Source organism: Eulemur rufifrons, chromosome 16 (genome assembly GCF_041146395.1).
Source record: "Eulemur rufifrons isolate Redbay chromosome 16, OSU_ERuf_1, whole genome shotgun sequence".
NCBI classification, from domain to species: domain Eukaryota; kingdom Metazoa; phylum Chordata; class Mammalia; order Primates; family Lemuridae; genus Eulemur; species Eulemur rufifrons.
In genome coordinates, this window is record NC_090998.1 from 83,366,397 (window position 1) to 83,393,990 (window position 27,594).

The window sequence follows — 27,594 nt, forward strand, 5'->3', positions numbered from 1 at the left end:
CTCATGCTCCATTTAGAACCTCCCTTTTGAACTCTATAATGCTTTTCATTTGCAGGCCAAATGTCCCATAGCATTTTAAATTCAACACATCTAACTACGGATTCATGACCCATTTGAAATCAATTTTCCTCAGCACATCTCTGTTTTTGAGCGGGGAACTATTCTTTCAGTAACTCTGGTGCAAAATCATAGATTCACCGTGGACTCCTTTCTCCCAGTACTTTTATCATCTTACAACCATGAACCTTTTGGTTGCAAGAAAACTCAACTCAAAACTGGCTTAGTGCAAAGATAATTTCTCCCCCTCACATACCTGGGAAATTCAAAGATATCCTGAATTCAGGCACCAATGAATCTGGGAGTCCCAATCTCCTGTCTTTCCACCCTCAGCTCTACCTCTGCTTTCCTTTATGTGAGCTCTGTTCTCAGGCAAGACGAGGCGAGACGGCTGCCAAGGGGTCCAGGCCTACATCATGTTCTCTTAGCAACACTAGGGGAAATAGAGTCCCTTGCTCTTGGATAATATAGAACCCCCAGAATTATCTTTTATTCTAACTGGATCACGTGCCAATTCCTCAACCAGGAACTGGAGGAAGTGACGCTCTGAGTATCCAGGTCTGACTCAAACCACATGAACCAAGAATAAAGGTGGATGGTTCTCTATGAAACATGGGTTCAGCTACCAGAAGAGAAAAGGGATTTATGTGGGTCAGGCTACCAGCTAAGGAGACACATGTCATACTCTGAGAGAAGGCAGATAAGGATATGGACAAGTGGTAGGCACTGAGAAGGAAGAGGGAAAGGACTTAAGAGATACCAAGGAGTTAATCACAGAACTGAATAGACTTAAGAGGGTAGGGGAGAGGTAAGAATCAAAAGGTGACACTGATTTTTGGCTCAAGGGATGGGCGGGTGGTATTACCTTCCCTGAGATTGGGAACAGATTTTAAAGGAGGAAAGATGTGGAGTTTACATGTCAATTTTGAGACATTTATGGGATTTCTAGTTAGGGATATACAGATGTGGGCTGGATGTATGTAAGTGAGGTCATTGGCCATAGATGATGGCTGCAGTCATGGGAGTGGATGAAAATGAGCCATGAAGAACATGCGTAATAAGAGGGCCAGGACCTAGCCTAGGGAATATATTTTAAGGGAGTGTTCCAAGAGAATGAGTAATAGTATCAAATACTGCAGAAGGCAAATAAAAAATTAAAACTGGAATTGGTCCACCAATTTAGCGACTAAAGGTAATGGGTGACTTTGGTCAGTAGTTTCATGGGAGTGGTAAGGGCACAGGCCCGGATTAAGGAGAATCCAGGACAGAATGGGAGCAGAGGAGGTGGAGACTGAGTGAGGACATCCCTCTACAGTAGCTTAGCTGTGTATACATGGGCCATGATCTGGTGTCTTTTCCCTATGGAACTTATCCCTTGTGTCTTTCGATCGACACTTAAACTGCTTTGACATGCTGTCGTTTTAAAAAGTGCGCACATCCGTTCCACGTTCCCAACCAGACTGGAAGTTGTTGAAGGCAGTCTGTGTTGTTGAAGGCAGAGTGTGACAATCTTTGCGACCCTCATAAAGACCCAGCACAGTGCTCTGCCCACAGTAAGAGTAAAAGTATTTATTGATTAGATAAAACATTGATTTGGAGTCTGGAGCAAAGGGGTCTCCTTCTTTCAGTAACCTGGGCAAGTGTCCTGGTACCTATGTATATAGTTTTTCTTCCACTTTGGTAAAGAAATTTGTAGCAACCAAGGTGAGGCAAACTCCAGGAAGACCTCACCCTAATACCAAAAGTGGGGAAATGAGTGCTGGGGTCTCTGGAGAGTCCTCATTGTTTTGAGAGTCACCTGGAATTTACTGATTTGTAAACTAAAAAACAAGGCAAAAGGAGAGGTCTGTTTTACACACATTCATCAGGCACAGTAAAGTCTTTACTGTTCAGACTCCTTGATGGTGGTCAGGATCTCTGACCTGCCTTGACAAGGCCAAGCAAGAGGACTAATCCTGTTTAAAAGAAATTTTTATGAGTGCTCTGCATTACTTAAAAAAGTTTTTTCAGACTGGAGCTGGCCGGTTCTTGTACTGAATAGAAAAACAGCACAAAATAGCTAAGGGAGGCAGTGTGACCTCAGGAAAACAGCATTAAACTTGGGAGTCAAAACACCTGGCTCTCCAGGCCTGGCTTTGTCACTGGTTGGGTGCCCTTGGGCAAGTTGCTAGACCTTTTTGAGGCTGCGTTTTAATCTGTAAGGGGGGATAATACCTGCCTTCCCAACTTCATTAAATTCTAGTGAATGGCTCACATAATCCTCCCTCCCTCATTCATTAAGAACCAAAACCATATGAAAAACGTTCAATAAGCTGCAAAGCATGAATGATGATCTTTAACATGTTAAGCACCTGCCATATGCTTGGCACTGTTCATTTACTTACGTATCTGCAAGGTTAAACTTAAACCATTACTCACTTCCCTGGGACATGCCCCTCTTACAACATTATCTTCTCCTTGGATTGCTGGTGTTTCAGATATAACTTTTAGAGCAAAAACTTTTAAAGATCAGAATTTATCAAAGAGACTTGGCATATTTCCAAGGTACCTGATTGATAATTAACAGCATTTTCATACTTTACCAATCCAGATGGACACAAATCTTTCGTGCTCTTGGGACAACATGAAAATCCCATACAGTCAGGCACTGGAGCAGATGCAAAAAGAATAGGACATAAGGTGCTGGGTAAGTTGTGCATTGGAATCAGACACAAGAGTATAAAAGGGAATGTTTCAGCAATATTGATGATGCTTAACAAGGAATTTTCACAAATAGGAGAGAAACCTTATAACAAACATGAGGGGAAAAAAATTCGGTCTTACATACACAAAAAATAGAAACAGGAAAAGCTAAAAACCCCCATGTTTAGTTTTCTCCTGCTTAAGTTTCCAGAGGTTTGAAATATAATCTGAAGATCAAAATGGGAGCATCTTAAGATCTGCTAAATTTTATTCTATATTTAAATCTTCATTTCCTTGCTGCTCCAAGAAATACTCACAAAATTAGAAAATTAGTGAGTGTCCACATTTTGTTTCTACTTTATGAATTAGTTTTCCCAACCATATGGTGATAATAGGAATGACAAAACCCATCGTCAGTATGTGAAATGTCAGTACTTTTGGGACTATTAATTATAAACTTACTGACTTTGGGGGCCTTTAAAAAGGGACCAAGATGTGCACAGCAATCAGGTTCATCCTTCACAACTGGGAGAACCAGACCGTGCTCCCTCAAGGGTGCTCCTAGCTGCACGCATGTGCACAGGTATGGTTCTTTTTTTTACTCAGGGCATCATAAAAATAGCTGGTTACTTTAGCTTCATTTAAAGATTTATTTTTAAGTGGCTTTTCCCTTGAATGTGAAATTAACATCTGTAGAACAGGGAAAACAATATATCCTCCTTTTTGAACTCAATATATTAACCATTACTTTTTTTTTTTCTTATGAATTCTACTGTGGTTTGGAAAACCATTACTTTCTATGGTTGTGGTTAGGGCCAAGTTTGCTAGAGAATGCTACATATGAGGAAAGTTTACTAAAGCAGAAAAACTCCATTGCATAAACCATTCTTCTCTTCTTTCCCCTCCTCCCCTGCTCCTCTCACACCTTTGGAAATTACTCAAAGGGCATGAAAATTATTTTCTCTTTTGGGCCCCCTTTCCTTACACCTCCACACACACTCCTTCCTCAGTGCATCTAATAAAACCCAACTTATGTATTAAAGAAGATCTACAGCGGTTCCTACACTGACATCAGTTAGTTTTGGGAGGAGACCTTGCATTGAATTAGTTTGAAATGACATGTCATTAGGCAAGCCCAGTTATAGTGAGTCTACACAGGCAATCCAATGTTGCCTCATCTCTAAAGAATCCAGCATCCTGCCAGGAGCCTGTTTCTCATCTTTATGTGCCCGCTGGTGTTCACTGGGAGATCTGTATCCTTAAGTCATCTGTGTATGATAGTGGCTGGGCCAGTCTGAAGGCATGAGTAATCCACAATTATCACATTAAGATAACTTGCAAACTCCACTATCAAAAAAATTTAAGTAACTGAGTACTCAGAGTAAAGAAAAGTTAATCCTATTTCTTATCTCATACATTTTTCAGAGGAAGTCTACTTTTCTCCACCCTTCCAAACAGCAGGATCTAGAAGATACTCTAATGGGGATTTTTATTATAAACTGAGGGATATATTTTAGGAAAGAGTATTTTTTGGGGTGAGTCTCTAAAGGGAACCTGCACAGCAACACTGTCCAAAGTGAATTTTCCTAAGCTATAAAACATTAAGCACAAAACGTAAGCAACATATTACAACTTTATTAGACTTTCTATTTTACTGGCTGTTCAGATTCAACTAAGGCCTTCGTAACCTGTGACTATAGTCCTTTAACATCTTTGAGGTGTCACTGTACGTAATATGAAATCTGATTAGGTGGCACAAGACTAGTCAACCTGTCCATACAGAGCAACTGTTAACAACTGTGGCAGCTTTGGTTTTATAATTTAACCACAAAATGTAAAGATATTCCGTCTTATGTGAGGGTTCTTTGCAGCTGCTGTACAAGGCATTACTCAAAAAAAATTTTGCCAGGATTCTAGCGATGCCATGTTGCAGGTCAGTCAAAACCCTGCCTTGCGTTTAGCATGAGAAAGGTAGCAAGGGCACAAAAACTTATTTTCTCTTTTGGGCGCCCTTTCCTTACATCTCTGCACACACTCCTTCCCCATGCACGCATTTATCTAATATCTTGATTACAATCCCCTGGTGCTCTCCAAGGAAGAGGGGTATTTATGGTTTTGCTCAGCGCAGGGGTGGTAATGACGGGTGGCTGAATGGACAAACTGACAAAGCGAGGGAAGGGAAACATCCCCAAAACTTATTATTTAATAGAATGTTCTTCATGACACCTCTTGGGATGTTAACAGAGCTCAGTGTAAAGAAGTTCATTCTGATGGCTAAAGGCTTGTATGACTGAGTAAGGCAGTTTCTTGACCCCTACCCACCTGCTAATAGATTTTCCTAAAAATCTGGGGACAACGGAGAAGGAGGCATATTTCTCCCTTTCCAAATGGGGGCAACGTGCCTCCTCCCAGAAGTGATTTTAAAATTCTGGCTCCTAAAAGCAGCAGCCTCTGCGCCAGCCATTTTGGCACGAGCAGTTTTAGCTGCATACTTTGGAACCTGTCAGTTCTCGAGTCTGATGTCTGAAGAGCGCTTCAGTTCACTCCCACTTCAGAGGGTCAGTGGTGTCTGCAGCCCTGTTGTTCAGGCTCTATCCTTTGATAACAGCGATTGGTCTCAGTTTAATGGCCTTCTTGCTGATGCCAGCGTCATGGCAGGTGTTGACCACATCTGTCACGTTCTTGTAGGACTCAGGAGCCTGCATGGGAGGAATTAACCATTATAATATAAAAGTCTGCTGAAAACGCAATTTCTAAAATCCACTATATTTTACTTGTAATTAAAGAAATGTACACTAAAATAATGCTAAGGGCTTTTTTGGTCTGTTGACTTAGCAAAAGTTTAAAAAATGAGTAGCTTGATATTGGTAAGGGGTAGTGAGATAAACACTCTCATCTTGCTTTCTATTTTTTCTGTATTTCTCAAAATTTCTCCAAAGAACATTTATTACTTGCATCATTACAACAAAAAGTGGTAAATGTAATGAAATAAAACACACACCAATACCTGACTGGAAGGAAAAGCACCAAACCATCATATGTCAGTGGTAATTATCTCTGGATGGTAGAGTTATTGGTAGTTTTAACTTTCTTTCTTTATGTATTTCTATGGTTGTCAAAATATCTGGAGTGAACATGTATTGTCACAATAAGGCAAAGTTATTAAATTCATATATAAATAAAACTAACCAAAACTGTACATGTATACGTATACATAGGTGGGTATGTGTATGTACCGACACTCACAATTTATGTGAGTTGCTAGCAAGACCCCCACCTTTCCATGTCACCCACACTCACTGTCCTGCCATTAGAACCAACCTCATCACACCCCCTTTACCTCTGTTCATGTCAACACAAGAAGGCCGCCCAGACTGACTCCCACAGGCTCTGTACATACCCTCTTCTAGCCCATGTACCAGTCCCTCAGTTTCTAAAACTTTCCCACTCAGGAGTCTGGAACTCCTTCCTGAGGAAGGAGCAAAATCCCCTCCTCCTTCCCTTCTTCTTTGAATGTTCCCTTTATCTTCTTGTTCTTACCGAAACACGGATCTCCCCTGAGGATATTATCTTTGCCTCCCAACTTCCTTAAGTGATAGTTGTTTTCATCCTCAAACCAGGTCATGCCACTGGCCTGAGAAGTGGGACGGGTGTCCTCCTGGCTTTGACAGTTGTTTGCATTCCCTACCTTCCTCCCTAAGTACTCCTTGCTTTGAATCTTACCGCCACGTTATACCACCTGCTACCTCTTCTTGTGGTTATCTGCCGGAGTCTGAACCACTCCCAGCATTACTTGGTTTTTAGCTCCTGGCTCACTGTCACTCTCCTGCTATGTAATTCTGAATGATTTCACTATCCAGGGAGAGGATCCTTTCGTACCATGGCTTCTCAGTCTGCTCCTCCAGCGACTGTGGCTCTGCTTACCCCAGCCCTTTACTCACAGGGTCATACCCCACAGCCTATCATTACCAAAATTACTACCCCTCCATAATCTCACTTCCAAGCATTCCAGGCTGGTGATCACAGCCCAGGTTTCCTGCTCACTCCCCCTTGTCTCCTATCTCCAATAATCCTTTAACCCATCTAGGACCCACAATCCCTTTGTAACACCCTCAATAACCTTGCTTCTCTTTTGCTGTGCTGTACTTATGACCCTGGATAAAGGTAGCTCAGCACCTATTTCATGCCTGCACCTATACAGCTGGATATAGTATAAAAAACAACCAACCACTGAATTTAGCCTAAGGAGGTCCTTAGTACTGCGGACAATCATCCAAAATTTCACTGGGCCAATTACTCTCTCTCCTAGATGACTATTTCACACCTTCTCCAGCACTCGCACTCTCAGTTGCTGACCCTACTTCCTAATACACTGAAAAAAATAAAAGCAGCCAGCATAGAATTTTCATAAACTCTTACTTTATCTTCCCACCTATCTGCATCTGTGCCCTCTGTCCTTTTATTAAGGATGAATTATCTGCACTCCTAGCAAAGACCAACCCCATCAACTTGGACACCAGATCCCCCTCCTCTTATCTGCTCAAAGACACTCCTCCTGTGAATTCCCCCTTTTCTCTATCATCAATTTCTGTTTAGATTCTTATCAGTATGCAAACACACCATTCAGATCATATCACTCTTCTGCTCAAAATCCTCCATCTTTCCATTTTCATCAGAGTAAAAGCAAAACTCCTTTTGTGAGAGAGAGAGAGAGAAAGAGAGAGGGAAAGAGGAAAAAAAAGGACCCACGTACTCTGGCCTCCCTGCTGCCCGCTCTCCCTCTTGCTTGCACTGGTCACTCCCGGACTCCTTGCTGTTTCTTGAACATTCTTGCATAATTTCAGCTCAGGGGTTCAGCACTTGCTGTTCTCTCTGCATGGAAAGCATGCTCCCAGAGACCCACATGGCCTGTTCCCTCAGTCTCTTCAAGTCTTTACTCACCTCACTAAAGTCTTCCCTGGCCACCCTCCCCACCTTTCCCTGCTTGGTGTTTACTTCATCACACTTACATGGTCATTCACCCACTACACATTTTACTATTGGGTGACTGCCACAAGGAAAGGATTTAAATTAGTTTTGTTCACTACAGTATCTCTACCATGTAGAAAAGTAGCTAACTATAGCAGAAGTTTAATGAATGAATGAAAAAAATCATGTGTTGCAAAGTGAGCAAAAAAACAAAAAACAACAACAACAACAAAAAACCCCAAATTAAAAAAACAAATGTTAACAATTGTTATCTCTGGCTGGTTGAATTCTAGATGTTTTCTGTTTTCTTCTTTGTATTTCCCAAATCTTTTAAATTAAACGTATTATTCTTAAGATTGCAGGAAAATTCATAGTTATTAAGAAAAATAATGCTTTTTCATACTCTGACTCTATAAATCTATTTTGAGACTTCATTCTAGTTATTAAAACATCTGGAAAAAAGCTTCATGAAGACACTCATTACAACTTAATTTATAGCAGCAAAAATGTGGAAGCTACTTGAATATCCACTACGGGCAGAAACTAAGGATATATAGCAATGATTTAAAAGGTTACACAAACAATTTTATAATAATGTGCTGAATCTAAAAAAGGACTACAAAAATATTTGTAAGCAATAATTATAACTAGCTTAAAAAAGCACTTAGGGAAAAATATGGCAGTTAAGTATTGTAAAAAATAAGGTGGTTATTTGTGTCAGGGCACTGATTTCTGGATGAGTATTTTTCTTTTCTCTTAATTTTTTCCCATTTATTTTTTTATTTGTATAATATATATTCATGGGGTACAAATGCAATTTCTCTACACTGATATATCGCACTGTGGTGAAGTTAGGACCTTCAGTGCATATGCCACTCAAGCAATGTGCATTGTACCCACCAAGCAACCTCCCACCATCCACCTGCCTCCACCTCCTCATTCCTTCGAGTCTTTATTGTCCATCGTTCCACTGTCTACTTCCATGGTATACATTATTTAGCTCCCACTTACAAGTGAGAACATGCGGTCTTTCTGTGTCTGATTTGTTTCACTTAAGATAATGGCTTCTAGTCTTTCTTGAATTTTTAAGAATGGATTTATGTTGCTTCAAACTTGAGTATGTTCATATGTGTACATATATATACACAGGTAATTTGATAATTTAAAGAAAATCTTTTATGAACTTGCCTTGTAATTAATCTCCAAACAAAAGAGAAGACAATTAAAACCAAAATAAGATAAACCAAGGAAGATAAACAGAAACTGAGGTCATGAAAAAAATTAAAAACCCCAATAATTTGTTAGTAATACAAAAATTGCTCTCTCTGTGCACTGTCATAAATCATAAATGGTGAACATGCTGAATATTTATCAAAATTTCGCTTACCTCTTCCATAACCAGTTTGGGTGAGGCAACACGGATTGCGATCCCCATATCTGCCAATTTGTCTAAGACATCCTGGAAATCTAAATTACGTCGAGATTTTGCTCGGGACAACGCACGGCCCTAGAACATGAAAGGTGTGGGAAAAGTGCTTTATAAATTTTGAGCTAAATTGTATGTTTGACCCCAGTTATTACTTAACACATTGCCACACTAGAGAAAACATTTTTCCTTGGGGCCATGGTTGTTTTATTATGAAAACAGAATAAAAACTTCGAACATAAAATGATCCTTTCTAATTTAATGAAAAATTTGTTATTTTTTGTTTTCGGTGTATGAGTTACATGCAACTTGAAAAACAGTTCTCGGCCGGGTGCGGTGGCTCACGCCTGTAATCCTAGCACTCTGGGAGGCCGAGGCGGGTGGATCGCTCGAGGTCAGGAGTTCGAGACCAGCCTGAGCAAGAGTGAGACCCCGTCTCTACTAAAAAAATAGAAAGAAATTATATGGACAACTAAAATATATATATACAAAAAATTAGCCGGGCATGGTGGCGCATGCCTGTAGTCCCAGCTACTCGGGAAGCTGAGGCAGTTGGATCGCTTAAGCCCAGGAGTTTGAGGTTGCTGTGAGCTAGACTGACGCCACGGCACTCACTCTAGCCCGGGCAACAGAGTGAGACTCTGTCTCAAAAAAAAAAAAAAAGAAAAACAGTTCTCATAGCTCCCAAGGTGAAGAAATGTGAATTACATATGCTTCATGAGGCTCTGGGCTCAAAGCTAGTGTGAGTTAAATACAACTCACATGGTTGTTCATGTGTTAAACTCTTACGGTTAGATGCCTTTTCCTTATTTTTTTTTTAAAGACTAAAAACGAGTTTATAAAACAATCTTCCTCTATTTTATGAAACTTATTACGTACCTTTTGTCATAAACTTCATCGTAGCCTTTTGGAAAATAAATTTCTATCTACATAAGGCATTTTGTATTTAAAGATTTAGTTTTGTGTATTTCTAATTACTAATTCAATATAAATATATGAGCTTTTAATTGGAATCAGTGTGTCTGTCACCACAAAAAACTCTGTTCTTTTGTGGTTTAAGATGGTTTTTTAATCTCAGAACTACCGACATTTTGGACCAGATAATTCTTTGTTGTGGGGGCTGTGGACTACAGGATGTCTAGCAGCATCCCTGGCCTCTACTCACTAGATGACAACAGCAACTGCCCCTAAAACCGTGACAATCAAAAATGCCCCCAGATACTGCCAATGTCCCTGTGGGAGTAGGGAGTTCATCTTGGTTGGGAATCACTGGGTTAAAATTAAGAGTTGGGAGGCAGCTGGAAGTGAGAAACAATCAAAGAAAAAAGTAGGGTTAAAATATATTTGTGAGGGTCTGTCCTAAGAGAAGGTATTCTCAAAGTTTCTTTTTGCTATTCCCATACTGGCTAAACTCTCTCATGGCTTACAATAAGGGCTGGCAAACAACAGTTTGTGGGCTACATCTGACCCACCAACTATTTTTTTAAAATAAAGTTTTATTAGAATATAGCAAAGTCTATTTATGTAATACTTAAGATTGCTTTTGCACTAAAACGGCACAGCAAATAGCTGGCCCCCAAAGCGTAAAATATTTGCTGTCTGGCCCTTTACAGGAAAAGTTTCCTGTCTCCCGGCTTAAAAGATGAGAAGCGATGTGCTGAAACAGGTGTGCAGACTACACATGGCTCTGATTTGCAAACATGACCTCTCCCCCAAATCTTGAGTGCACAAATACACAATAGGAAGGAGCAAATTAAGTAAATAGGAAGGAGCAGGTCCAGTGGCTCACTGAGATAAGCAATGATGTAAATCTGCACTAGTTAGTTACATCACTTATAAACCAGTTACAGTAGGCTCAGCTAGTGTGACCATTTCCCAGTCTGGATTTTTCTAAACTTGCAGAGATGAGAAACAGTCCCTGGCCCTACCATGACTTCACTAAGGTGGAGACACTACTAGGTGACGTCAGTCAGTCAGTTCACTAAACAGTATACATTATGGGAAATAATTTCAAGTAGAAGACATGACAGACCCAAATTGTAACTTTGTTAATGCTCAGTCAGGTACATTTACCAGTCAAAATGCAAAACAACAGCTAAACTGACAAGAGTTTTCTAAGGAATTTTTTGTTTTCCTTACCGCTCCATGACAGGTTGTTCCAAAGGTCTCAGTCATACCCTGTTCAGTGCCTGTAAGAACGTAACTACAGGTTCCCATGGTGCCGCCAATGAGCACTGGTTGTCCAGTGAGCTGAGGATGTACACAAGTGAAACAATTAAAATTTAAGAAAGCATAAGCTTTTTATGTCTGAAATTTAAATTTTTTCTTGCATTGTAGGATAAACCTAGACCTCTAAACACATTGCTCTTACGACTATATTAATACATTACTTTGGTTCTTTGATAATTTGGATGGGAGCAAAGAGAAAGGGGGTGGAAATGTGAGGACCAGGGAATATGCAGAAGACAGAGTAGATTTAAGAGCAAAGCAAAATCCAAAGTGTGGGAAGGTGTTACTAGAACAACTATCCTGCACAAGGACTCTCTTGGCTTCGGTTTCCTAATCTATAAAGGAGTCAGTAGACTATAGGTTTTTCTAAATCTACCACAGCCAACACCAAAGGATAGTAGGAATCAAACAGTTTACTCTCTATCCTGTCTTCCAATAATCCAAAGGACTGAATTCATCTTAATGAAGTAAAATGTACTTAACACAGCACTTTTTTTTTTCTTTTTTTTTTTTTTGAGACAGAGTCTTGCTCTGTTGCCCCAGGTAGAGTGCAGTGGAGTCATCATAGCTCACTGCAACCTCAAACTGCTGGGTTCAAGCAATTCTCCTGCCTCAGCCTCCCGAGTAGCTGGCACTACAGGTGTGTGCCACCATGCCTGGCTAATTTTTCTATTTTTTTAGAAACGGGGTCTGGCTCTTGGCCTCAGCCTCCCAGAGTGAACGCAGCATTTTTTAGATAGCACACAGCAACACTGCAAGCACGAGAGATGGGGAGGAGTCACTGCTTCAGAGAAGACTGGGAATCGCTGTTTTCATGGGTGACAGAATATTTTCTTTTCACAACTGCCGCTTTCCTGTTTAAATGCAATCCACATTCAGAACTACCTAAATCATGCTGTGCTACTTATTAATAAACAAACCCACAAACACAGGGGTACGTACTTGGTAATCAACAGCAATGAGGGGATGGTGAGGAGGGAAAGCGCGGGTGGATCCCTTCCTGTGCACTAACAGTGTCCGTTCCTTTCCGTCCACCACATGCTGCTCTACTTTGGCAATGTTGTGAGAAACATCATAGATCACGTGCAGGTCCAAGTCGTCAGGCGTTGTGTTGAAGACTTTGGCAAAAGCCTAAGAGAAAAAGTTGACATTAAATGCAGCCAGAACCAGCTCTTCAGAACTTACTGATTTCAGCTAGTCTATACCTGAAGGGAGTAAAAGGATTTAAGGGTTCAAAAATAGCAGTACAATTAACCTTCCTGTAAAGGACAAAAACTGCCTGTCAGACCAGATAGCAAATTCCACTCCATAATTTTCTTTTCTTTTCTTTTTTTAATAGAGACACGGTCTCACTGTTACCCAGGCTGGAGTGCAATGGCGCGATCACAGCTCACTGCAACCTCAAACGCCTGGGCTCAGGTGATCCTCTTATTTCAGCCTCCTGAGTAGCTGGGACTACAGGCACACGCAACATGCCGGGCTAATTTTTCTATTTTTTGTAGAAACAGGGTCTCACTCTTGCTCAGGCTGGACTTGAGCTCCTGGCCTCAAGCAGTCCTCCTGCCTCGGCCTCCCATAGTGCTATGATTACAGGTGTGAGCCACCTTGCCGGGCACTTCTATTTTCTCTGTTGCTCAAGACAAATTCTAGAAATAATTTTGATTTCTCTTCTTCTCTCATTCCCCACCCCTGATACTCTGCTGGGTTAGTTTAAGAAGACACCAAATCCGTGGGCACTTCTCCAATATTTTGAATGTTTCTTATGTAAATTTCCAAAACTAAACACCACAGGCTTTGATTTAACTATACCATGTGTCAAAAGACTTAACTTCATCATGAATAACTTGGAACAGAAGAGCGACTTCAACTGTACCTGACGGGTTAAGAAGGTCATGGAAGAGCGGTTGACCCAGGCATAGTTCCCAGCTGCTGCCATTCCCTTCAGGTAGTCCTGACCCTCTGGGGAAGCGATTCTCGCACAAGCCAACTGACGGTCATTGACTATAATCTTGTCTCTCTTCATGGCCTTTTCCATAGCTACCAGCGCATCTAAAACAAGAGAGCAGTTAGATTTCCCTTAAATAATTCACATTTATTGCAGAAAGGTAGGCTCCTTTCAAACTCATTCTACAAAAAATTAAGTGAAATACAAATTTCCCTTTAATGTGTTTCTGAGTTCATCTATTGGCTCAGTTAAGATATATTTATTAAGAATCTTCTCTGTCAGTGTGGTGACACTTTGTGGGATACAAAGTCAACATGTGCCCTCTAAGAACTCATAAGGAGAATGAGATGGCTACAAATAGCAACAACGTGGTCTTAGTTACTTCCTTCTCAACATGTGAAAGAAAGAGAAGTGGTAAAACACATTTTATTACCATAATGGTTTTTAAAAATAATTTTTAATGCTTTAACATAAAACAGCTGGAGACAAGTTGCTAGATCTTCCGCATGAAGATCAAATCGATGACAAAGTACAGAGAAACACTCAGCAAAATGTTCTGAAACACTAGTCAATGTTTTATATATCTGACAGATTAAACAGTTTAAAGGGTCAGGTTGGTACAAATTATTAAATTCTCACAGAATAAAATGTACGGACAAGGCTGACCTGTAACATGAAATTTAAAGTTTATAATAATTTCCAGCTATATATATTTTTTCATATATTCATAAATCCTTTCACACACCCCCGTAAGTCATCTAAAGTGACCTTTGCATTACTTTCCTGCCTCCTGCTTTTGTTCATGAATGTCCTTTGTGTGTAATTATCCAAACTTCACGGCCCAGCTCGAACATTATGTAACCCATAAGAGTAAACAGATTGGCAACTGGAGCTAACATTTATCGAGTGCTTACTAATGTCAGGCACTGACTTAAATGCTTTACATATTTTATTTCATTAACTGTCCATGACAATACCATATGAAATAATTATTACACCCATTTTTTTTTCAGACAAGAAAGTTTAAGCCCAGTGAAGTTATTTAATTTGTTTGAGGTCACAAACTAGAAGACCTAGGATAAAATGCATACAGTATAATTCCAGAGCGTTTTCTCTTAAATTTCCATTTGGTTCTCACAAAAATGTACATTTTTAGCACCCAATTTAGAATATACCTGTGGCTACTTGGTGGCCCAAGCCTCTGCTTCCGCTGTGGATCATCACACACACCTGTCCCTTATGGTCGATGCCCATTTTCTTAGCAGCATACTCATTGAAAATCTCATCCACAACCTGGATTTCTGCATAGTGGTTGCCTGCTCCCAGGGTCCCCAACTGTAAATATAAGAATATCAGATAAAACAGTTCCTATTCCAGTTTTTTAAAAAAATGTATTTCAAAGGCAAATAGGTAAAAACAAACAACAACAAAATAACCATACAAATGGTGTTTTATGAAACAAAAAAATCCCTAAGCCTTTGAAATGCTTCATTCATTTAAAACGACATTCTACAAAACAAAAATAGACTAGCTCCTGAACTTTATTATATCATTATATGCTCAAGATACACCAATATAAAAAGCTTCATAACCACCCCCCACCAAAAACAACCCAGGCCATTAAATGGCTCATGGGACATTTTAAACCTCATGAAGGAAGGATGAAATTTTGGGATGAATGCTGGTGAACCCTGACTCTTAGAGAAGGTCCAAGTTCAAATGATTTTTGAAACATATGAGTTCATGTACAACAATGATTATCTCAAACTGAAAAAATAGATCCCACAGCTAGAGCCAATAAATGATTCAGAGAACCAGAGAATGGCAGTGTTGGAATAGTTTTTAGTGGTTGCCTACCTTTAACTATCCCAACTTTCAATAAGAAACTAAGACCCAGAGAGGCCAAAGAGTCTTGCCCAAGGTCACAGTGAATTAGTGGCAAAGCCATCATAATAAGCTATAAATTTTGAACATCTAGTATATTCTTATCTCATGGACACCATGCATTAACAAGGTATCTCTTTCCATCTTAGATGCCAGAAAACTTTTGGTCAAATCCATAGATTGTCAGAGTATGTACATATGTAATCTTGACATATGTTGTAAGCCTTATAATCATACCCCATTTTTCTCCCATCCACTTCTAATTCATGATATCTTGTTTTATTTTATGAACAATTTACAAGCTCCTGATAGCTTTTCAGAGTAAGTATGAAGCATAAACAAATTTGCATTTTTTGATATACTGTCAAAAAACCCTGGGGATATGTTTCCTAAATGGAAGATATCAATTTTTTGCCCCCAACAACAAAATATGAAAAAAAATTAATATGTTACCCCTCAAAGTGAGAGTTACCTGAGGAAGGCCTCTTTTTTTAGCCCTTGCAGAGACCTTATTGGGATCAGCTTGCAGCATCCTTCCATACTCCTCACAGTGCTCCTTGTCCTCAGCCCAGGCATAGCCTTCTCTTAGGGACCAGTCCACACCCATCTCCAAGGCCTCCTCCAAGTCTCTGGGCACGCAGTAAAAGGTGCCAGTCATTTCATAGCAAAGGCAGATCACAACCTAAGTATGACCACATCTTGAAAGGGCAGAGGAAAGCTCTGCATCTACTGTCTCCTGTGTACCAGGCCTTATGCTAGATACAAAGTTTGAGCTTAAGCTCTTAGCAACTCTAGTTTTTTGAGGAAAGTGGTCACATGTATAACTGCAATATAAAATGGTCAATGCCTTGTTAGACATAATTATAGTTCCACTTGACATTTATATGGCCCCTCATAATTTTCAAATCATTTTTACATTGGATTTGCCTCTCTTGAATTCTATCAGGTGGTGATTAAGCAGCCAAAGAAAATTTACAACCTTAATCAGGTATCACTTTCTATGACTAATCTGACCAGCTACACACTTACATTAATAATTTATAAAAAATTATGGTCAAATAATAAATGAAAAGTTATCTAGATTTCCCCAGGAGACACAATTTAAATTTTAAGGCATATTCCCACCTTGTTAACAGTATTGAGTGGCTTACTGTACCTGCATTTTAAAGCAGAGGTGCACATACATTAAATCTTTAGAAGGAAAAAGCTTTAATCTTTAAGATCTAGTTCTCTTTCAAACACTATCAAGAAAGAATACACTTTTCAATGTTCCCCTCCCACTACCCCAGATGACAGCCCATTTCAAACATTTTTTACTAGGACAAAATTCCTATCTAAAATATTTGTAAAGATGCTTAGAATTTATTTGTATGTTTCACGTATGCTTTTCAAATTGGGGCTGCATGTCAGGGGTCATGTGAAATCACAGAACAAATATCTTCCAAGTACTTGAATTTTACATCAAGTTTTTTTGGGGGGAGGGAGCTATATAACAGGTAATAGCTAAAAACATTTTTCTATTAATTATGCACACATATTTGGTTAGAATGCAAAGTTCATTTAAATTTTAAAGATAAGGCCAAGCACAGTGGCTCACACCTGTAATCCTAGCACTTTGGGAGGACGAGGTGGGAGGATCACTTGAGCCCAGGAGTTGGAGGCTGCAGTGAACCATGATGACGCCACTGCACTCCAAACCGGGCAACAGAGTGAGACCCTATCTCAAAAGAAAAAGGGAAAAAAGAAAAGAAAAGACAAAGCAGATGTCAAAGAAACATACTTGGCACACTATTCTGCTACTGAAGTACTCTGCAAAGTTGAAGATGCACTGATTTGCATAAGCTATGATACAGTACAGTCAGTGGCCATCTGGGAGGTAGGTACACTGCAGCGTTACATTTAATTCTCTACTTAGCTGAAGAACACAGTCAGTGCTATCATTCAAAAAGGAAGACTGTGGATGAATAGGTTCACTGACAAAAGGCCGTGGGATTCAGAATACAGTCTCTGAAGTCAAAGGATATTTGGTTTGAATCCTGATATCACTTACTAAACTTATTATCTCTCTAAACCTCACTTTTCTTTTTTGTAAATTAGGGATAATAATAGGATTACTGTCTAGATGAAACGATATGATGCCACTACCTTGCAAACAGAAAGTGCTCAATAAATACCAGTGGATATTACTCTATTACAAATATTGCTCTATGTAAAAGGCTGCTATAATGAACATCAGTCAACTACTATCTCTAATAAATGGGCTGGACCTCATGCTTAAACAAACAATTCTTACTACTTCCTGAAAAGTGACTGACCAATCCTCATTTCTCATGTGTCCTATGTTGGAAATGAAGCTGAGGGTCATGTGGTTATTATTATCTCTCTCATTCGATTTACTGGAAACTTGTGCTCTTACTTGGCATTCATTGGGATGACACCTTTCGATCCCACCCCAACAGGAATGTGGTCAAACATAGCTTGGGCAAGTTGCTCCTTCACAGGCTGGACATCACTTTCATCTAAATTGGTTCTCAGCAAGCGGACACCACAGTTGATGTCAAATCCAACACCACCTACAGAATAGGGAACAGTTAGTCAAATATTAGCAAAACCAGGTAGTCAGGCGTTGTTACCCACAGTGTCTCACCATTAATACTGGGCTAAAAAGACATCCATTCTTTTAAAAATTACTTTGTTTTAAAGTAGCCAACAAAGTGGTTCTCTGCTGGGTAAAGTTTGTTGATACCAAAATAATCTAAAGTAACATACATACTAAAGGTACTTTAAGGGCTAGGGAGGCAGTAATGAACGACGACCAAAATCTAGATCGAAACATCAATAATGTGCCTCTTTTTTTCTTGACCACTCTTATCAGGGGTTGATGAGTTCTATTAGTCTTTTCAAATAACCAAATTTTGGCTTTGTTGGTTCTTTCTATTGTATATCTTTACATTTCATTAATTTTAGTCTTAATTATGTATATCTTTCTACTTTTTGGGGTCTACTTTGTTGTTCTTTCTCTAACCTTTTGAGCTAGATGCTTAGATCATTGATATTTCAGCCTTTCTTTTTTCCTACTTTGTGCATTTAAGGTTGTATATTTCTGGGCTGGGCACTGTGGCTCATGCCTATAATCCTAGCACTCTGGGAGGCCAAGGCGTGAGGATCGCTTGAGCTCAGGAGTTGGAGACCAGCCTGAGCAAGAGCAAGATGCTGTTTCTACTAAAACTAGAAAAACTTAGCCAGGCGTGGTGGCATGCACCTCTAGTCCCAGCTACTCTGGAGGCTGAGGCAGAAGGATCGCTTGAACCCAGGAGTTTGATGTTGCAGTGAGCTATGATGATGCTACTGCATTCTAGCCCGGGCCACAGAGCAAGACTCCGTCTCAAAAAAAAAAAAAAAAAAAAAACCCAAAAAAAAAAGGCTTTATGTTTCCATCCAAGGATGGCATTAACAGTAATCAAGTTTTTAGACATAAGTATTTTTAAAATCATTTTTTTCCATTGCTTTGAGAGATTGGCAAATATAAATTATTTACATTTAGGTGTATACAATGTACATATACATTGTAAAAGGACTGCCAAAATCAAGCTAATCAATTTACATAGTTATCCCCTATTTAGACCTACTGTCTCAGCAAATTTCAAGTATACATTATTACTAACTGTAGTCACCATGTTGTACATTAGATTTCCAGAACTTACTCATCTTACAACTGACATTTTGTATCCTTTGGCCAACATCTCCTGGTTAACCCACTGTCCCTGTAACCACCATTCTGCTCTGTCTCTATGAATTCAAGTTTTTTAGAATCCACACGAGTGAGGTCATATAGTATTTTTTTTAAATTTCAAAATATTAAGGGAGTACAAATGTTTTAGGTTACATGGATGTTTTTGTAATGCCTGAGTCCTGGCTGTAGGTGTGCCCGTCCTGTCACCCTTCTGTGTCTGGCTTATTTCTCAGCACATTGTCCTCCAGGTCCATCCACATTTTCCCCTCTAATTTTTAAAACTGGTTTCCTTCTTTTAAAGGTTGAATAATATTCCATTATATATATATTTTTTCTTTATCTATTCACTTGTCAACAAACACTTATGTTGTTTCCATATCTTGGCTACTGTGAATAATGCTGCAGTGAACATGGGGGCGCAGACATTGCTTCTGATAATGACATCAGTTCCTATGGATATACACCCAGAAGAGGATTGCTGGATCATATGGTAGTTCTATTGCTAATTTTCTGAGAAAAAACCATACTGTTTTCCACAATGGCTGTACCAATTTACATTCTCAATTTTCAGACGTAAGTATTTTTTATTAAAATTATTTTCTAATTTCCATTATTTTTTTTTGACTCACAAGTTATTAAAAAGCATAATGCTTAATTCCCTATTTGGTTTGTTTCTGGTTTTTTTTTTTAAGCTGATTTCTAACTTCATTCCCTTGTGTGGTCAGATAATATCCACTACATCAGTCGTTCTCAAGTGTAGTCCACAAATCCCAGAGAAGAGTGGGGGAACAAGATCCTTTGAGGTCTGTAAGATTTATTTTATAATAATGATAAATTATTTGTCTTTTTTACTCATATTTTCTCATGAGTATATAAGTGAGATTTTCTAAAGGATATATGACATGTGATAACATCTTTCCTCTGACAGAAAATGTACTTGTGTATTCTTGTTTTTTAAAAATTTGTTTTAATTTCTAATAAGGTAAACATTGATAAAGCCTTTAAGATCAATACTTAATAATTTTTATGAGTGTAAAGTGGTCCTGAGCACAAAAAGTCTGAGAACTGCTGGTCTATGTGATTTCAATGCTTTGAAATTTGCGACCTGCTTTATGGCTCAGCATGTGGTCAATTTCAGCAAAAACTCTGTGCGCACTTGAAAAAATTGTGTACTTTGCACTCTTTGGGTTTACTGCATGTGCACATCCAACCACACATGTATATTAGAGATCAAGGTGTCAAATTTGTTAACTAGATCACTCAAATCATCTATATTCTTACTGACTGAAATTTGCCATTACCTCAAGAGAAAAACACTGTTAAATGTTGGGCTCACATATCTGCACCTTTTTCTCTTTTCCTCTGGATCTTGACCTCACAAATTCTTATTGCCTTAGCAACTTCCCTGTGCCTTCAAACAGTTTTTCTATGTTTAAATATTAAATAGCCTTTCTCATTATTTTCAGCAGGGGATTGGTCTAAAACAGCCTAGTCCACCATCACCAGAACTCTAACGATGTCACTTAAACTTTCATTATTCCTGGTATGGAATGTTTTTCGTGAAAGCATCCCATAACCACAGCAGAAAAGGTATATACAACTAGAGGTGAATAACAATGGTAAGAGTAAACACTTACTGAATATGGCCTATGTGCTTAGCACTGTTCTAAGTATTTTACACAGCTAACTCATTTAATCATCATAATGCTGTGTTGTAAGTAACATCATTAGACCTGGTTTGCCTATGAAGTAACAGAGTCACAAAGATATAAATTTGCTTGTTTTATAGCCAATGTCTGAACAGTGTGTGGCATTTGGTAGGAGGGCCCCAAAATTTTCAATAAATATATACTTTGCTTGATATTTTAACAGCCTTTCAGTGTCCACAATCAATTCTCAGTAAATGTGAGGAAAAAAAATGATAGAATATGATCAGACTGAGTTATGTACACAAAGAGAAGCAGTGTAATGTTACAGAAAGGTTAAGGGCCACAGAGAAAAGCTACACACCTAACAGAGGACATGCACAGTGACCTTACCTGGGGATACCACTGCTTCAGGGTCATTCATATCAAAGGCTGCCATATTCCCAATAGCAAACCCATAGCCTGAATGGACATCAGGAAGCCCAATAGATCGCTGAAAGAGAATTGGAAAATGAAATACAGCTGTTTCCACCTGGCACTCTGGTTGCCTGATGGACCTGATATCAATTCCTAAATAGGCTGCAGGCTAAAGCCTTCCCCAAATCAAGATTCTGTTTTCACAAAATCTTCTCTGTTGGTGCAAATTAGGTATAAGAACTTCTAATCACAAAGCTAAATACAGTTTAAGAAAAAAACTTTTTATAAAGTCTGACTGCTAAGGGAATCCAAAACAGAAAGGCCTCAGAATAACATGATATAGGAGGACCACAAACTAACTTTAATGTACTATTACATTTTAAAGATGATCTTAAGACATTGACGAATCATGGACATGCCAGGTTAGGAAAATATCCAATTTATATAGATAATTACTTTTAAGTAATCAGACCAATGTAATCCATTTGATGGTATGAATATTATAGACCTTCTACATCTGGGACCTGGAAAATGACCCTGACCCAGAAGAATGAAGGTCAAACATGGCAAAGATATATGGAGATACCTAGACACAAACAAGTTCCTTAAATGCAAAAGCCATGTCATTTTATGGCCACACCCCAGCCCAGCATAGTAACTGGCATAAAGACCTCAGAAAATGGCCGTTGAATGGATCCATTTTCAACATCTACTTCTAATGGTGGTATATGATTGTCACACTGCAGTGGGGGCCCACATGTACCATCCAGTTCTATCACTGTCACTGCCACCACCCTTCTTTTCCAATCATCTCCAGAATAGGTATGTTGTCCTCTCTCCCTCCTCTCAGTCCTATCCCTTAACCTTTCCATTCTTTCTCCAACCATCCTCTTTATAGGGCCACAGTGAAACCTACAACGGTGGTGCACTGACCCAGCAATAATGATGTTACTATGCCAAAGAAACAAGAAAACATAAAACCATTCAAGGTTCTCGAATGGCTATAGATTCTAGCTAAAGGCATCTAGAAACAGAGATGCTATCCAGAGTCAATTATTTCCTTAGGTCCATGGTTATTTCTAGATGTTCAAAGGTTACTATCTAAATCAGCGGTCCCCAACCTATGGTGTGTTGTATAATTATTTCATTATATATTACAATGTAATAATAATAGAAATAAAGTACACAATAAATGTAATGTGCTTGAATCATCCCAAAACCAGTGCCCTCTCTATGGAAAAATTGTCTTCCATGAAAACGGTCCCTGGTGCCAAAAAGGTTGGCTGGTCTAAATGATACCACTATCAGTTAGGCGTGCCCATTCAACCACTCAACAGACTTTAGACTAAGAAGAAATATAAATGATTAAAGCTCTGAACTCTGACTCACATGAACAATCCCAGGCAGGGCAGCCACATTACCAATCTGCTTCATGGCTGGCAGGAAGCCACCAACACCTGAAAACAAAAATTGAATATTAGAAAAGAGGACATGCCTGATTTTTAGCATTAATTACATTCATGTTTCTAGACTGCATTACATGAGGGGGTAGTGGTCAGGGTTACTAAAACCTGAAAGATATTTGAGATGCAAACAGGAAGGGAGCTTTTTCAAGAAGGAAGCACACATACAGGAAAGAGTCACAGACGTGCTGTCAGTGTTCTGTGTATACCACAAGAAGGCTGCTTGTAAATGTTGTACTGGGAGATGTAAAACATAACTATCAAATTTTATATGTCAATATAAAAAATGTATTCTTTCAATAGTCCACATTATTTATTAAAAAAACCAACACAAGTTTTATTCTAAGTGACAAAGAAAGGCAACGTGGAAGAGCTAGGAAACAATGGATTGAGAGTCAGGGGGTGTGGGGGTCCAGCCCCAGCTCTGTTATTGGGTAACTGTGTCATCTCAGATAGGTGAGCATACCCTGGTGCAAGGGCAGGGAGGGCTTTAGTTTGCTGATCCAAAAATGAAAAGGCTAAAACTAGATGATTTATATACCATCACTGTTAAAGTAATATCACAGAGCTTTATACATTTTATCTACACCTTGCTGCAGCCCTGTAAGATAAGTATAATGTCCTCTTTTGTAGATGAGATAACTGAGGTTCAGTAAGCCTAATTGGTGTACTGGTTAGGAATGCTGGCTTTGAAAGCAGACACTCTTGAATCTGAATTAGGGCTCTGCCACCAAGAAGAAGCTGTGTGACCTTGGGCAAATTAAAATGATTTAATTTCACTGAGCTTTGACTTACACATCTGTAAAATGGAGATAATAATATCTTCCTTTTAAAGTTATTTTAAGTATTACATGGGATAATCTATGTAAAGCACCTAGTGAAATGCCTGGCACATACTAAGTGCAAAATAAATGGTAGATCTTGCTATTACTATTCAAGGTTTGCTGAGAAACAAACCAGTCTACCTAGCTCCAAACCCTTTCTATAGGCCAAGTGGCTAACAATGTGATCACAAATAAATTTTTTGGCCTCATTTCAAGTTGTGCTTGCTGCTTGACAATATTTTAAAATTATAATTATTTGAGTTACCATTTTTTCAGGCCACAGGGAAGGCACCACTGTACTAGCACAAATGAAATTTTAACATACTTACCACCACCTCGACAGGCATTCCTTAATTCCTCAAACATTAATTTCTCCAGAGCATCATTCACATAGAAAACTCCTTCAACCTGGTACCAAAGAAAAGGAAAAATGGTATCTGAGTACATGCATAGGAACTACAGACACTGGATAGAATACACTGTATGTAATATTTATTTTGCTTTACTCCTTATCAGACACTTTCACATTACCTTAAGCAAGCAGAAAACTTCCTATCAAAGACTACAAGCTGCTCCCAACTTTAAATATACCTTAAAAATATATTTTGCACTGTTGAAAAACTATTTATTCTCTTGAACTCAAAGCCAGATTTTTTTTTTTTTTTTTTTTTTTTGAGACAGAGTCTCACTTTGTTGCCCAGGCTAGAGTGAGTGCCGTGGCGTCTGCCTAGCTCACAGCAACCTCAAACTCCTGAGCTCAAGCGATCCTCCTGTCTCAGCCTCCCGAGTAGTTGGGACTACAGGCATGCACCACCATGCCCGGCTAATTTTTTCTATACATATGTTTTTAGCTGTCCATATCATTTCTTTCTATTTTTAGTAGAGATGGGGTCTCGTTCTTGCTCAGGCTGGTCTCGAACTCCTGAGCTCAAACGATCCGCCCACCTCAGCCTCCCAGAGTGCTAGGATTACAGGCGTGAGCCACCGCGCCCGGCCTCAAAGCCAGATTTAAGGCTCCAACAGACAAAACATTTTTGTATGTGATAAGAAATGTCTTCCAACTATGCTCTCACAAAGGCCAAAAGTCTCAGTATTCTCAAGTTTCTAAAATATCAATGGAGTTTGAAAGACCAGACAAGTCAAAAACTCAAATTCTATACATAAAATTTTGGTCATCAGACCTTAGTATTTTTTCCCCATGTTTAAGACAACAGCAAATTACACTTTTTTCGTAGTCTATGTTTATTTTTAAATCTATACTTAGGTAAATAGTGAGTAAAAAAAAAAAAAAAAACATTTAACATGTAATTATTCAGCTGTGTGCTAAGTTCTATAATCTATACAGTTTTAAAGAAGTTTGACAATACAGGAGGCACACAAAGGGCAATGGAAGATCTAAGTATATAACACCAAAGGGCAAAACATTTTTATCAGAGATCCAATATGATGTCCAGTAATGGAGAACTAAAATAACTTGGGCAATCATCTGGACAAAAAAATTTCTTTTATCAGAAAAGATGACTTCTTCACCACTGCGTGAATAACAATTAATACCAGTTGAGAGAAATGTTTCCAGTACAGTTTTCTAGGTGTCACATTTATTAATTCACTAAACATTAATTGAAGACTTACTATGCATGAGACACTGTACTGGACACAAGGGGAGATAAAAGAATATGATAACACCTTGGTTTTGAGGAGCTTCCAGTGCAGGATGCAGCCCAGACAAGAAAGTTAGAGTGCAATGAGGAAACTGCTATAAAAGAAGTACACAGTGCTACGGAAGAATCTAATGAGGGAGTGGCTCAACAATCTTGGGAGCTGTGAGAGGATTCACAGAGGTCCTGTTTGAGCTGGCTCTTTAACGACAAGAGACATCACTGAAGCAGAACATTTAGGAACTGAACACAAAGAAGACATAAAGATGGGAGGCCACTGTTTTAAGGGAACAAAGAGAAATTTTTAGTGTAGCATATAGGTCTTAGGGGAGAAATGGACATTAGAGAGAGGTAATTATTAGTGTGAAATTCACTGCTCTCACGAGGATGGAAACACACTTCAACTTTAGCATAGAGGTCAGAAGATTTCAAGTCTCCATTCCTAAAGAGGTGGTACTAAAGTGTTGTATAAATAGTTAAACCAGAATTGCCTAGCAAAATTAGACTTACTCCTAGATAGAATTAGCAGCAGTTTTTGCAAAAAAGTTGAGCCAGAATAGCTGCCAGAAAATGGTAGTCTGTTATCATACCCTAAAGACAATCACATCATGGTGTTTTTAATTTTCTACTCCTTCCCTCAAGTACCAGATTCCATACAAAGAAACTAGCCAAACAGCAAACAAAGCACTGTTTTATCACTGTGGACTTCTTCTCCCCTCAGTATCTGGCTAAGTGATTTGCTGACAAGGGACAGTCAATAAACTTTGATCTTGAATAAAAGAGTGGAGTGGCTATCAGGAACGTTTTACCAAGGCACAGGATCGCAAACCTTTGGTGCACTTATACGGTACCTTTAGGGATTTCAAAAATTATTTTAATAACATAAGCACCAAAACCTCACAAATGTTTTTCTTCACATTAATAGAAGATACGAACACAACTGGTGATAAACCCTGAGAGATACAGTGAGCCCAGGCTTTCAAACCATCTGGTCTTGGGCTTCCAAGTATCCACCTGGGATACATCCTTCTGTCAGAGGAAAAAGAAGTGATCTGGACACCAAGTCCTGGCTGAGCTTCTTCCCAGGTGGGTGGAGGAAGCTGTGTCATCTACAGATCCTCAAGGTCCTTCTGCGAAGTAAATATTAAAAAACAACCCCTGCCCTGTTAATCTTCTAGGCTGTTATAAGGAACAAAATCGTTTTATTAAAAACCAACATGGAGTAGTTAATGCTGAAAACTTGGTTCAGAGAACACAGGTCAATAAACGCCATTAAAAAAAAAAAACAAAAACAGCATGACTCAGAAGAACTGAGTTCCAGTCCCAGCAACTCCCCCCAGGGCTGGCTGTGCCACCCTGGAAAAGACAAGGGACATAACACATCTCGCGGTGTGTTTATGAGACTTAAGAGTGAAAACTTTGTAAACGCCGATTTCGTATTTATTGGATTCCCCAGATACACCCCGCTTGGGTGGTCCTCGTGGTTAGGGGACCTCTCCGGCGGGGCAGTGGGGCCGGCACAGGTGGGGCGGTCTCAGAAACCTGAGCGGTGGAGGAGAGGAAGAGGGAAACCCTGCCGGGGCCGGGGGCGGGCCCAGAGCTCAGGAGAGGAGCTGAGGGCTCGGAGGACGCCCGCCAGGCAGGGAGGGAAACGCCGCGGGCCCCAAGCAGGAAAGGCCCGGTCACCGAGTCCTGCTCTGCCGCCTCACCTGCATGTTGGGTACGAAGCCCTTCTTGATCCTCCAGCAGTTTTTATTGATCTTTTCCAAGAACTGAAGCTCATCATTATAGTTGCGACTCATGGTGGCGACAGCGGTAACGAAAACTTCTAAGGGCAGCTGCCGCGCTGTCCGGCTCGCCCGAGCACCGCCTCCTAGGAAGTCGCGCGCAGGCGCGGCCGGCTCCGCGGCAGGATGGGCGACGGCAAGCGCCGAGGCTCGAAACTCTTCGCACCAACCGCTTTCCTCTCATTTAGTTAGACTACCCTCTAGTGTTTAACTTTTTGGATCTCCATTCGTCGATTTCTTCTAGGCTACAGCTAAGCTAAATCCAGTGGTTTTTACTATGATCTAGGTTGCGCTTCGTTTTGGAAGTGCTTTTCAGCATCTTATGAAAACACCTTGAATCTGGGTCAAGTTCAACTCATCTAGTGAATGCATCGGCTTGGAATTTACATCCCCAGCAGTAAGGAGAAAAAGATATGCCTGCAGCTGAGGAAGATAAGCATGTTTGAATAAACACCATATCCGAAAATTTATGATGTTTCAGAATGAATCTGTGGATATACATCAAATAACTTTTCTATCAGAAAAGAGCATCCCAAAGACTGAAACACGACAGTTTATCATTTATTCCAACAGACACTTGTGGGAGCATTTGTTATGACCAGACACCTGCTGCAAAGATGAGTAAACTGCAGTCCTTGTGGATTGCCAGGGCTTCCCAGTCTAGCCTTCCTTGATGATTAAGTCCTCTGTGGTCATGCTTTTACAAACAATGCTTCTTGTTCACAGTGATAAGTGAGCTTTAAGCGATTTCAATTTCCAGTCCTGCCTCATGTAAGGATCAGCAACTTTGGAATCGGGAACACTTGGATTCAGTTTCTCTCTGTGCCATTTACTGTCTTTGTGGGATGAAACCTTCTTAACCTCTGTTTCGTCAT

General features: G+C 39.6%; 1 protein-coding gene across 1 annotated transcript; it reads right to left on the minus strand.

The window, feature by feature from the left end:
• Positions 1-4,401: 4,401 nt before the first annotated feature.
• Positions 4,402-26,812, minus strand: RTCB (RNA 2',3'-cyclic phosphate and 5'-OH ligase). The gene is made up of 12 exons (XM_069489376.1): positions 26,642-26,812; positions 23,604-23,682; positions 22,377-22,444; positions 20,964-21,063; positions 17,608-17,764; positions 15,664-15,820; positions 14,483-14,642; positions 13,236-13,411; positions 12,305-12,493; positions 11,273-11,383; positions 9,095-9,214; positions 4,402-5,438 (listed from the first exon to the last, which is right to left on the minus strand). The coding sequence occupies exons 1-12, from the start codon at positions 26,732-26,734 to the stop codon at positions 5,331-5,333; spliced, it is 1,518 nt and encodes a 505-aa protein (XP_069345477.1). The 5' UTR covers positions 26,735-26,812; the 3' UTR covers positions 4,402-5,330.
• Positions 26,813-27,594: the final 782 nt, after the last annotated feature.

Coding starts and splice junctions, on each gene's coding strand:
- RTCB (XM_069489376.1), bottom strand. CDS start 26,734: ATGAGTCGCAACTATAATGATGAGCTTCAGTTCTTGGAAAAGATCAAT. Junction 14,643..15,663: donor AAAAAAGAGGCCTTCCTCAG/GTAACTCTCACT, acceptor TTATATTTACAG/TTGGGGACCCTGGGAGCAGG. Junction 5,439..9,094: donor CCAAACTGGTTATGGAAGAG/GTAAGCGAAATT, acceptor CCTCCCATGCAG/GCTCCTGAGTCCTACAAGAA.